General features: G+C 25.9%; 1 protein-coding gene across 2 annotated transcripts; it reads left to right on the top strand.

The window, feature by feature from the left end:
* Nucleotides 1-1,547: 1,547 nt before the first annotated feature.
* LOC113556548 (synaptotagmin-4-like) lies at nt 1,548-11,637 on the top strand. Of its 2 annotated transcripts, none has more exons than XM_026961569.1 (9): nt 1,548-1,705; nt 6,019-6,278; nt 6,352-6,461; nt 7,812-7,928; nt 8,929-9,145; nt 9,208-9,366; nt 9,897-10,020; nt 10,301-10,494; nt 10,671-11,637. In XM_026961569.1, the coding sequence occupies exons 1-9, from the start codon at nt 1,636-1,638 to the stop codon at nt 10,791-10,793; spliced, it is 1,374 nt and encodes a 457-aa protein (XP_026817370.1). In that variant the 5' UTR covers nt 1,548-1,635; the 3' UTR covers nt 10,794-11,637. The 2 variants fall into 2 exon arrangements, with proteins under 2 accessions (XP_026817370.1, XP_026817368.1); XM_026961567.1 differs by having other exon boundaries at nt 9,894-10,020.
* Nucleotides 11,638-14,406: the final 2,769 nt, after the last annotated feature.

Below are 14,406 nucleotides of genomic sequence, written 5' to 3'. Positions count from 1 at the left end.
TTATTATTTCTTAAAGTAATCTTACACAAATAATCGAGGATTTGTTTTTGCAGCTATGCGCTCCTCGCATACGGCAGATTCTATTGACTAGCATATTTGACTATGCTACTAGCATTGGTGTTTTTTTTATTTCTACGTTAATGCACTGGTTGAAAACTATTTAACACTACGATTAATAAATAATAGGGAAAATAAATAAATAAAATATCGCCTATGTCGATGTGCCTATCTATAAAGCATAAGGTTTATATTTTATTATCGCTATCTAGTGATAGATAGTTGTAATGCTTTATTTTCAATAATACAGCGAATATCTACTACGTTGCTACCTTGTTATACGTGGTAACATTTTCTAGCCAATAATCAATATAATTTGATTATATTATATATATTTTACTGTGTAGTGTTTATAGTATTGACGACATGTAAGTACGCTCGAAAAATGCCAATGCCGTTTTCTTTTGAAATAAAATATCTATTCAAACTTCATGTTTGTGTATCCTTAATACTCGTGATATCTTGAACAGATATCTACTATATTAACGTTTTTTGTAGCTATCTACATGTTTTATTTTTAAACAAAATTACTACGTATAGAAAATTTAATATTTTATACATTTCGAGGTTTAATAATACGTAAATAATTCTTGAACAAAATTATATATTCCGTGTAGTGCATTATAATTTAAAAGTTTCTTCTATAAAAACGATTTGCATATTATGAAAAGCGTCTTGCGTGTGAAAGATTACCTGTATGGCTGCATTAAGCCTTAATCATATGATATTTTATTATTAACATATACCTAATATTAGTTGTTTATAAAATATGAATTTCAAGTAGTTTTAAGTTATACATTTATAACACATCATGAATACAGCCGCAGCCGTTTGTGTTGGACAATAGAAAATAATATTTATTAAAATCGATATTAATAAATTATTGATACGATGAGTGACACCCTACCATCACCTAGTTTAAATATTGATTAAGAAAAGAGAAAATATCGAAAGACTATACTTATTAGTATGATCAGATTTTTGAATTATATACTGCACAGGGTAATAATATTATTTATGACATTACTATATCATAAACGCCGCGTACAGACCGTACAGCTTAAAGCTCTCGACCTTCGGGCATCTTACTCTCTCTATACATTTTTATATATATGGATAATAATTAGTTACGAAAAATTTGCAGTGACAAATTTTTTTATCGATATTTACAGCTTTACATAATATTTATATATATATATATATATATTTATATGGTCGGAAGATTTTCCACGCGCGATTCGTGTAATATAACAACTGCCCACGTCCAAGCTTTTTGAGCTTAACAAGTGTGTGTTTTTCCGGTTAAGTCAGTTGTGCGCTTGTCCAAGCGAAGGCGACGGGCGGCATCGGCGGCGTCCACGGGTGGCGCGATATACAGCGGGAAACGTGTATCATTCATTTTATCGAGCGCGCCCCCGCCCCCACCCCGCGTCATTCCCGCTCGACAGCCCGAATTTCCTCCTCGCTCGCCCCGTCGTCCAACCCGTACGCCCGACATCCTTTGAGGCTCGGGACCCGACAGTCGTCCGGCGGTTCTTGGGCAAGTTGTGCCGCGCGCGTCCGTCCGGTCCGTACGCCATGCCTGCCACGGGATTCGTGAGTCAAGACCCTGTGGCCGAGAAAACCGAACACAGTGATCTGTTCGCAAGTGAGTAGCGCTGCTGTAAAAAACAAAAAAAAAAAAAAGGACACGTTACAATTATTATAAAATTGTGCTGTCATAACGTTATTCGATTATGACATAGAATAATAATAAGTATCATTTACGATTCGTCGCGATATCCTCGAAAAACGCCGCGTGAACATAAAATAATAATAATAATAAATACAAAAATAGTAATATTTTCTCGAGAACAATACTCGTCGGGTGGCTTATAACCACGTTAATTAAAAATATTAAAAATTTAATTTTTATCAATATTTATCGACGCGGTTATTATTATTGTTATGTATGTTTATTCGGATTCAGTATTATTTAACGACAGATGCCCGAGTGTGTAACGTATATACTATATAGGTATAGTGTACCTATTATGTATACTCTTTATGAACGTAAAACTCATTAACATGGCGTATACACATTGCCATGGAAATTATATAATGTGTATTTGTATAGAAAATTGGTACACGATTTGAAATTAATTACATTTATGATTATGAATGATGTGTTTTCTTGAAGCGGGGTGGGTAGTGGGTGCCCTTACTTAAGTGTTAATTGAAAATAAATATAGCTGGTAATTCAATTCATTATGAATAAAAAAGTATAAATTAGGTATTAAATAGAAAATTACATTTTCGTAAAATCAATGACTTAATAAACGTTGATCTATGTCAGTTTTGATTGAAAACTGTTCAAATTTTTTTAATTATTTTTTCCAAAATTAATATCACCAATGTAAAACAAAAACTCTCTAATGTATTAGCTAACTATCGCACGTTTAATGCTTCTATAATCTATACGAATTAAAATTAAATTTGTAATTTATCTTATATACATTTAATATTTAAAAAAATTTGTTTACCGAATTTATTGATTTCAAAGGTTTAGTACGATTCGTAGACATTGTGTGGGAATATACATAAATATATACATATTAACGATTTAACGAACAATTAATTATTATCAAAATATTAATCTAATTGTAATAATTGCGTAGGTTTAAGTTTTATAATATATTCAAACCATACCTACCTGCAGTTACTAAACATTGCATAAATAATAGTTTACAAAATGAGTAGGGTTGGATTTATTCATTTTCAGCAAGTTTATACTTTTTGTTATTATAGAAGTTTAAATGTTAACACAAATGACATAAATATGACGGCTTTAATCCCTAGGGTTAACCAAACAATATTAATTCGAGTAAAAAACATTTTTAAATTGCATATTTTAGTTTAAAGAATAATAATTGTTAATAATGGTTTATTTACTTAGATTGTTGATATTGTTTGTAAGATAATAAGATCAAAGATATAAATATTATATTGGTATCAGTGGCGTGTACAAGAGTTATACTACTCAGTATGGGCCAATTTACCAGTTAACACTAGCATAGCTACAACTAGGCATTTTTTTTTAGGGGGGGGGGGTCAATTGGTTAAATAATCATGACATACAAAATACAAATAGAGCTTGTAAAATTTTATTTTATAAATATTTATTATTGCATTATGTTTTAGGTATATTATAACACAAGAATTATGTAAAATTTATTTTTGTTAAATATCGAAACTGTATCTATATATTTAATAATGAAATATTATAACGAATCGACATCAAAGCAAATTCTGACAATTTAAAATTTCTTTGTTGTTTCTTCAAAAATATTTTTAGTTGACTTAGTGTCGAAAAGCTAGATAATCAAAATTTTCTCTAAATGTTTGTATTATTTTCTACCCATAATATAATTTTGACTCTTTTTGAATTATTTATAGACGGTTGAATTATTCTGTTTTTTTTTTTTTTGTATAAATGTCGTTGAAAGGTTATTTATTTTTTGGGTAAAAATGCTTGAATATTTCATATGAGATGCGATAAAAGTTGTTCATAGAGATATTTAAAAATTTGCAAATGAATTTGCAGTTGAAAATGTATAAAATGAGTCATTTTTATAGTTAAGGCTTGAAAATTTAATACAAAGTTATTCATAAGTAACTCGTACTGAAAACAATAATTTAAAAAAATATATAGGTAAGCATAATTTTTTTTATAGATTTTTAATTCAACTAGGACAAAATTCAGGCGCGGATATAAGGGTAGAGGGGTTATAGAATTTCGGTTTTTGGCGGCCGATAAAATGCATTGTTTTATCGATAGCGTTTTGTCCGTGTCCGTTTTTATCGCTCTGCCCTTCAAATAGATATATCCTGGATCCACGCCTGATGAAATTACATATTTCAATTATGAATAACGATATTCATTATTTTGTTATAGTTCAAAAAAATTACTCATAAGAACATAGAACTTTTGCATTTATTATTATATTGTATACACACAATATTTTCAAATGAAGAGTTTTCAGTAAAAATGAATTCTATCTTCTATATTACTAAATACTAATAGTAAAATTAAGTTGCTTGACCTAATATCAATAAAAACAAATACGAAATATACTTTGTGTTATAGGCTGATAAACTATCTCTGTTGGGAATCGTTTTTGTACCAATACAATGGCACTTTTGGGAAGTGAAAATAAAAAATGTCAAATATTTTTCAAAATCGGGAAAATCAAAAAAAAATTTGATAATACAGGGAATTTTACACAATGTGAATTTCGACAAAATCAATTTTCTTTTTTGTTGTAATTCAAAAACGAATTATTGTACATATTTGACATTTTTACCAAATATTAAAATTAGCATTTTAATACACGGTATATAAATATATTATTTTTTATAAATATCAGTAAAATAAAATAAACATTTTAAGTTTAGTCTTGGATAACGTAAGATATTTGTATGAATAATAACGAAAAAATGTTCGCACAGGGACTTTATGAATTGTTATATCAACGGAAGTATTTTAGTTAAAATTCATTAATCTGAATTTTATGTTTACATCCTGTTAGAACGGTATCTATGGAGTTCAATTTTTATATAGTTATTTAATCTATACTAGTTCAGAAATAATAACTATTTAGTTTAATAGTTTGGGTTTTATGCGATATTTAAATTGTAACTAGGCTCAAAAGGCATATTATTTATTTATTCCGATTCTAGAAACCTTTTAGAAGATTGGATTTACCTGTATTAAAAATGAAAAGTTATTTTTATTAGATTATTTTATGCAAAAGCCATTTTTATCATTACTTAGCTTAAGCAAATATAATATAAATGGTTCTTTATTAAGTTTTAGATAATTATGTATATAATAAATAATTGCTAATAGCCGATAAGTAAAGTTCTTTGTGTTTGTCTTTAATTTAAGTTCCGTTTTTATTTTCCAATTAAATTATTTTATTTGTTGTTAATTAACTGTAAAATTACACTAACTGTTGGAAATTTTAAATTGAATAAACAGATTTTTCGACAGATTTCTTGCGTCACAAAATTAAAACAAGACAACGTTCTAACACACACATACACACACACACACACACACACACCGTAGAGGAGACAGAAAAACTATGCTTGGAATTTGATCCTACACTGTTTAATATATGAGTACTTTGTAAAATTTTAAAAAAGGTATAAATTATAATTATTTATGTTCTATACTTATAACTAGGGAACGGACCGAAGTAGACCGCTTCACATCAACAGATATGATAGGGGCTATTCACTGTAACAGTGTATTCAATTTCCAGAGATCCTTGTTGGATTTTTCCTATTAAAATATATAACATTATAATATTAAATTATATAGCTTGTTGTTTTAGACGAAGAAAATAATATTAGACGTCGTCAAAAATCAATGAAAAAATCAAAAATTGCTAAAATAACTACTTATTTACCAAATATGTAAAAATATGTAAAATAAATTTGGGTTTATTTCAATTAGAATGATCTAAATCGTATACATTTTTTATCATATTTTAAAATTTGTATTTACAATAAAATCCGTTCCCTAATTATAACTTATATATTATCTCTAAAGTAGCTAGTAGTTTAGTACTACTAGTATTACATTTTTATTTACATTTTATAAAATAATAAATTTATAATTTAAATTTCAAATTCTTATTTGTTGGACACTTAATTTTATGTTTTTTAGAATGTGTATTAACAACATATTAATAACCATAAATATTTATTCAATGAAACACTGTATTAATGGGTAGTGAGTATACTTAATTTATTATGAAAAACCGCAAAATAGATATAGGTATATAAAATTTGTTAGAATTATATCAAGGAAATATATTTTAGAAGTAAAATACTATGGAAGTATATATTTATTTAAACTTAATATAGTTTCTTTTTGGCAAACATGTTTGATTAATAATAATGAATTGATTACAGATTATGGAACGACTGAAATTTTGTATACTGGAGGATGTGCAGCTATAGTATTCGGAATTTTGATTGTCGCATGCCATATTTGCGCTAAGAAAAAACTGTTATGGTTTAAAAACAAAAGTAAACTACCGACTGCAGCTTCAGAACCACATTTAGCGTTTTATCATCGAAAGCCGACCACAGCCGTAAAGGCTGTTAAAAACCCAGCTGGATCACATTATTTGAAAAAAAGCCCAAGTCCTACAGGCAGCAAAACACCTGTTGTAATAATATTTTTATAAAGTGTTGTTTGTTGTTTAATTTGTCCACACACTTACTCTAAAATTTGATTTTAAGGGCGATGGAAGTATAAGCCCTACTGGATCAGAGAAAACGTCTAGACATTCACCAACTATAAGTCCGACTTGCGAACAAAAAACTGTGCAGCCACCTACACATACGTTGTCGTAAGATAATTTTTTATTTAAATTTTAAATTTGTTTTAAAAAACATGAGAAAAACTTATTTAATATACTGATTTATAATAACTAACGTCTAATACTGAGTGCATCTATAAATTGATAGAAAATATCTAATTTTTTTCGTTAAAATATAAAATAATTTAATAATATCCAATATTATACACGTGAGTGGATCAGAAATTAATTGGAAAAATACCTTTTTAAATTGAACACGAGTATAAGAATAAAATCACAAAGGTATTATAGATAAATTAGCGATACATATAGTAGTTTGTACATTGAATTACATAAATATAGATTTTGTATAGAACAACACACAAAAGATTGAAAATATTTATCGACTTCAAGGATAGTTTATTATTAGTTTATAAGCTCTTATATTAGTGGCAAAATTAATATCTCTGTAACATATAACGTGTTGGACATTTTATAACTTATAAGCAAAGTAAAATTACACGACCGTGTAGTCTAGAAAATAAAATTTTACTTCTGAGTCTTATCGGTTAAAATTAATTTACTAAAGTATTATTTAAAAATAAAAATTAGTTAGTAATATTTATTAATATTTAATCTCATAGTTGATAAATAGGTATTAGATACACACACTTTTTGGTAAAATATAAAATAGTATAATTTGTATAACATTCCATTTTTTTTCTTTAATTGTTTTATTATTATTGTGATCATGTGTTTTTTATTTAATTGTTTTCATGTTCTCTTCATAACCCCTTATATATCTGATCTAGCCACTGGTACAATTCCTGGAAATCTTTTGAGACGACTGAAAAGGAATTAGTATAGAGATATTTTTAATGAGTAAATAACAATTAAATAGTCAGAAACAAACAAAAGGCAGTGTTATCACTGGGTAGCTTCCTTTCTCAAGATTTTCATGTAAATAATCTTGTGACAAATATTCTTATTTTTCTTTAAAGCACAGATTAAATATTTCTTTATTAAAATTTAATTTTTTTTTTGTCGCAAATGGTTCATGTTTAAGTGTATAGAAGTTGTTGATAATATTTTTCACAGGTTTATCTAATTATTGCAGTAAATTAATATATGCTTAATAAATTATGCAAAGAGGATTGATCAAAGTGTTGATATATTTTTAAACTTGAAAGGGTGTAATAATTTAGGGTCACATTTTTTTAAATTTAAATTTTATTAACGTTTTGACATTTGATTTTTGTGATACATTAACAAAATTAAAAGAAGTTTAAATAAATTTGGTGTAGTGTGATTAGTACTCTACAGGACGAATCCTGTATATGCTATTTATTATTATATTATTTGTATTTTAAACTATTATAATAATAAATATTATTTTTATAGCGTTGTACATGAGAATGAAATAGATAATAAGTTATCATCGAAAAATAATCAGCAACAAACAGAAACTGGCCCAAATGATACACCTGGTAAAATGGGAGTACTTTTCTTCAAACTTCGGTGAGTTTATTAATAAGTATTAAAGTATTAATTATTTTATATGAAATTTACTACATAATCTGTCTCATATAAACCCATTTAATTTTTACATTGATTTATTATATTATTAATTTAAGTAAGATGTAATGCATATTATAATCAGACTTAATTGATTGTTTACATAATTATATCATACATAAAGAATAAATTAGTGTTAAAAATGTATTATGGACTTTCAAAAATATATTCATGTTATTATTCTGATAAGCTAACAGTCACTTAATAAAATTGATTATATGTTATTAAAGGTTCGAAGAAAATATTAATTAAAAATGAAGTACCTTTTATCGTTTTTCAATTATTATAATTAATTTTTTTTAAATTTATTATGTATAAAGTTTTACTGATTGCGCTATCATATAAAGTTCAACATAAATAGTATGTTTGGGGCAATTTAAATAAAAAGCATTTATAGTTTCACCTAAGTAAAATAAATTATTTAATTTTTTAAATTTTATTAAATTTTTAGTAAATTTTTATTTGTGGCATTTTTTTTAACGCACTCTATATTACGTATATCATAACAATATAATATCTATTATCTACACATTTGGATTGAAGAAGAAATAACAAAAATCTAAATGATTAAAGTTTTATTGAATTATTGTTGGTTGTAGATAATTTATGTAGTAGGGTCAGTTGGGAGACATAGACAATGTTTATAAATTGCAACATTTACATTTTATATTATATAAGGTAAAGTTGTTATATAATTTGTTTTAAATTAATTTTCTTATGTTATAAAAAAGTAAAATACTTGTGTAAATAAAATATTTTGAATTTGGTTTAATGAAATGATATGTCAAAAATATGGAAGTTGTTATTGTCTTAATGAAAGGTATAAAATAATGATTTTCTGGTGAGAACAAGAAATTAGGATTACCTTTATCTTCAATACAATTTTTAAGAATAAAAATTTAGTGGATAATTATGGATAATATTATTATGTATCATGTTTTAGGTATAAAAAAGACAAAAAAGTTCTTTTGGTCAATATAAACAAATGCATGGACTTAACACCTAAAGAGAAAAATTCCGGCACTAGTGATCCTTATGTAAAACTGCAATTATTGCCTGATAAGGAACATAAAGTTAAGACACGAGTATTGAGGAAAACAAGGAATCCAGTGTATGACGAAGACTTTACATTCTTTGGAATTCAAACTAATAAACTTCAAGTGATATTAATAACGTTATACTATTTGCTTATAAATTATATTAAAAGACAACTTTATTTTAGTCTATGACATTGCATTTCGCCATACTGAGTTTTGATCGTTACTCCAGAGACAGCTTGATTGGTGAAGTTTTCTTTACCTTGAATGAAAAAGATGTATTAGAATCAATTGAAAAAGAACAAGTTTCTATTCAAAAGGATATCGTACTTCGTAGTGTTAAAGTATGTATTATGATACGATGATTATTTGCTATTATTTCTTTCTATTACTATTACATCTCGGAATATTGTATTTAAATTTTATAACTTTACTTATTAAACATAATAACAAATCAAGTTAATTCATAAAAAATAACAATTGTGTATATAATTTTTCTTAAAAATAAAATATCTATGAATAATTTATTTATATTTTTGTTCAGCTTCAATTTTGATAAATTATACTATTTTGACAGTCAAAGTTATACACCGTACACATGATTATGACAGCATAGGGTTATTATAAACTTTTAATTCTACACTTTTCTAGTCCATAAACACTGTATAGGTAAATCATACACGTAACGATAAATATATTTTGTTTAATTAGTTTGTTTCATATTCACTTTATTGCAAACAATTTAAGTTTTAAGACATTTTTCTTGATATATGAAATGATAAATGGATTATTAATAAATTAGCGAAGATTTAAAATAATATTTTTTTTAATTTCAAAATTGGTACAATGTAATTTTATATATTGATTTTAGCAGTCACAAATCGCCAATCGGGGAGAATTGTTGGTATCTTTGTGTTGGCAACCAGCAACTAGAAGAGTAACAGTAGTTGTGTTGAAGGCTAGAAATTTACCTAAAATGGACTTGACTGGATTGGCTGGTATATTTTTAAAATTTAAATAAATTATTACTGATTTTTGTAGTTATTTATATTTTATGAAATATAATAAATGGGATAATCATAATAGAAATGTAAGTTGAAAAACATTTTGTGTTTGTTATATTATATTAATTCATATTGCAGTATCAAATTAAATATCAATATAGCACTTGTTTTAACTGTCTTAAAGTAATTTTACTACAAAAAAAATTTTAAATTTCAACTATAATATTTTAGAGGTGCCATATGAAAACAGGATTTTGTGATATTTTATTTTTAGATCCATTTGTGAAGATAAATTTCTTAGTTGACGGAACACGCATATCAAAGAAACGGACTCACATGAAGAAACGTACATTGAATCCGGTTTATAACGAATCATTTGTGTTTGATTTGCCTTCAACCGTTGTTGATTTACATAATGTGTGTATTGAGTTTTGTGTTTTCGATCACGACAGAGTCACTAAAAACGAAGTGAGTTAAAAAAAAAATCTAGATTGCCTCAATTGAATAAATAATACTTATATTTGTTTAAACTTTCAATGCCATGCTTTAATACAAGTTTAATTAAGTTTACGTTAAAAGAGCTTAAAATGTAATATTAAAAATATTAAATTTGTGTATGAATTAATAAATATTTATGTTTTTAGATAATCGGGCGAGTTTTAATGGGACACCCGGATAATCCATCCGTTACTGCTGAACGTCACTGGAAAGAAGTAATGAATGCACCACGGAGGCAAATAGCTGATTGGCACAAATTAGTTGTCTGAACCAACAAGGAACGAGAAAAAGGATATCGCAACAAGAATAAATAATGTTATCTATATTCTTCCTATAATTTTTGGTTTTGATTTCTATTTTGTACCAAAGTTTACCTCTACATATGGAAACAATCTATTATAGTCATTTTCAAAATATACTCTGTACATTGTCCAAACGTATAATTGACAATATGACCCAATATATATTTCTATGTCCATTTTAGACGTTATGTTAAATTAAACACGTATAGGACATGTTATTGGTAAACATGAATCAACAAAAAATATGAAGTATATTGTTTATTTTTATTTTATTATTGCCAATCTTTGTACCAAAATCATTGACAAAATACAAACAGGGTGTGTTAAAAGATAAAAACGAACAAATAAGATAAGATGAATCAAAATCAGGTTGTTGAATATGGCAAGGTAAATGTGGAGTCAACATTTGTCTAACTTATTTTTACTTTTTTTTTTTTTTATCTCAACCAATTTAACATCGCATGTTTTAAAATCCATCTTGTTTAATTTGTTTAGAATATAAAACAGCTTGTGCATGAGTTTATAACATATTTTAGTGTTATTGTTAAGAATATAGGTATGATGTAACGTAGGTAAGCTAAGTTGTCATGCGAAAAATATAATTACAATGCGCTATTACACTCTAAAAAAAAAAACAACAATAATACAAATAATATACCTAGATACATAAATTATTTACCGACCGTATTTTTTTCGTTTATAAAATGTTTAGATGAATGATTAATTATGCGCGCGCGTGCACACACAAAAATACATCACAAAATAAATGTGTAAATTTAAGTATATAGGTACTATATTATACTATACACTCAAAAATATATTAATGCATAATGAAAAAAATATTGAAGTATTAATTATTATTATAATAATAACATAATTATATACACAAATATAATGTATAATATATAATATATATTATAGCTGTTTATTTGATAATATACCTTATTTTTGTAGTAAATCTTAATATTTACAAAACAATTTTCATTATTTTTTTAATTAATAGCAAATATATTACAACTTATAGCTTAGAATTATTAAAGATAATAATATGTTAAAGGAAACAGTATTTACATTTTATGTTTAATTTGTATTATTATTATAAGAATCAGTTGGATAAATATAAAAATAATTGTTTAAAAATAGTTTTTTAGACAATAAAGTATTACTTATATCAATTTATTTGTGCTTTTTCTCGTCTTGAGTTTAATGTATACTTACATAGATATTATATTATTTTTAAAACAATATCCTATCGAATATAAAATTATAAGATGCGAGTTAAAAGAAAATGTTTTTCATTTTTTTAATTAATTAGTTTATTTTTGTTGTACAATGTACATAATACATATTACTATAAAAAGTTTAATAGTATTATTACTATAATACATATAGTATACAGTGTTTTAGAAAACATGGTAGTAATTTTTATTTAAAGTAAATTTCAAAATTCTTGTGTTTTATGTAAGTCACTGTCAACACGAGTGTCCGTGAAAATAATAAATTATTTCCTAGTCGAATAATAATAATAATTGTAATCGTGTAACATTATATTATATGATAATATTAGTGTTACCGACGGTCATATAACATGATGATCATACCAATTTTTGGGATTTTATTAATAATTTTTAGAACTAGAACGCTGTATACCCAATACAATATATTTTAATTAATTATTTTGTATCAACCGGTACCAAAATGATATAACATATATTCAGTCTCGATGAAAGTGCAAATTACATAGATGTGATCATAGCGATGTATATTATGATGATTGATGGTGACGTTAATAAAATAAATTTTTGCTTTATAGACATGGTTTCTGTTCAGTAAATGGCGAGATTGGGTGCTTCGAACTTTCTAAACTTATTGTTTAAATTTTGTGGCACCTCAAAAGTTGATTAAAATTAATAATATTATGAACGTTCTGTAATCTTATATTTAATCTCAAATATTATCCTAGCCAATAGTGTAATGATTGTATTATATCACCGTTTGAATTATTGTAACCACTGACTAGATAATATCTGCATACCTCGACCAAGTCGCTCACGTGATCTAACAAAAACCGCATACAAATACAGTGTGTATATATTATACTTGTTATTTAAATATTTTACTAAAAGCACAATAGATACGACTGTAATAAATCAATAGCTTAATAACTATAGATATCACATATATTATGGCGGTGTAGGTAGTAGGTACTAAGAATTGAATCAGTGGGCGTATTACAGTGACAATGTCGTTTGGTTTATTGTACTTACCGATTCACTTACCATAATATTATTATTGGTTTTTTTTCACAAAAGTTAACACGAAACATAATACACATAGGAAATAATCGAACATGATATCATAATTAATATTTCATGATAAATGTATTGTAATTATAAAGTAAAGTAATGATTTGGTGTACAATGATATATTTTATACGAGCACAAATAAAATTAAATGTTGGGCGGTAGTTGGTGTTATATAATACTACTTATATATTATACAAAATCAAATATCTAAGTGTTATTGATCGGATTTTAAGTATTTATATTTTATACAACTATATTCAAAATATGCATTTATTACGTCAAGTTATACGCAATTTTATTAATTGTAAAACATACATGTATTTAGTTTAAGAAAAATAGATGTTTTATCATAGACGTTTATATTATTAATCGAATATTACTATAGAGTATTTAGTCTGTGTATTAAAATTAATTCATATGTGTATCTGCAATATTGAAACCCCTCAGTGTGTTGATCCAGGTCACTTTCATATTATGTAGAATCATTTTTGATATACATAAATGATAGGTACTCAATTTCCAACGTTACTAAAACCAAATATTTAGAACAAATTTTTGATAAGCTTCTCACTTAAAGGCTAAACTGTCAAACACTTAAATCACGACTTCATCTATTTGGGTGTATTGCAATTTACATTATATAAATTTGGATATTTGCAAAGGACTTAAATCCTAAAACCAATCTATTATTTGAGCATTTTATTCAATGTTTGTATATCAAATACCAGATCCTTTCTGGTATATTACTAATAACCATGGTCTTGTAAACAATACTGTGTTAATTACTCATTTTATCAGCATCTTTTAAATTAAATAAACTTGCTTATTTTACTTATATAAAACTCATAAAGAAATTATAGCAATCACTCGAATCTCCTTAAACTAAATAGTCTAGCCTTTGAAAAATTACAGGTAACTTACCTAAATTCTTGTAAAGGATTTAATGTAGGGATCTATTCTATCCTTAAAATTTCACCCTATAGGGATGCAAACAAAAATATCATATTTGCTTATTGCACTATTTATATATTATATAATATACTGATTGTAAATTTATTGTTTTAATTAAATATAATATATATACACACAGTAGGGTGTATTATATTGCGAAGGCTTGGCTTATCCAAAATATGAATTAAACATGACATGATCAAATCTTACGATAAATATTGCTCAATAGCACCTCATTATTTTAAATAGTGTCACAAGGTTATAAAATTATAGTCGAATTTTTAATTGAAATTCAGTAAATCTATAATCTATGCCACATACAT

The sequence above is a fragment of the Rhopalosiphum maidis genome, chromosome 4 (assembly GCF_003676215.2).
Source record: "Rhopalosiphum maidis isolate BTI-1 chromosome 4, ASM367621v3, whole genome shotgun sequence".
Classification (NCBI taxonomy): Eukaryota; Metazoa; Arthropoda; class Insecta; order Hemiptera; family Aphididae; genus Rhopalosiphum; species Rhopalosiphum maidis.
Note: the sequence above shows the minus strand (reverse complement) of the source record. Positions and strands in the feature narration are given on the sequence as shown.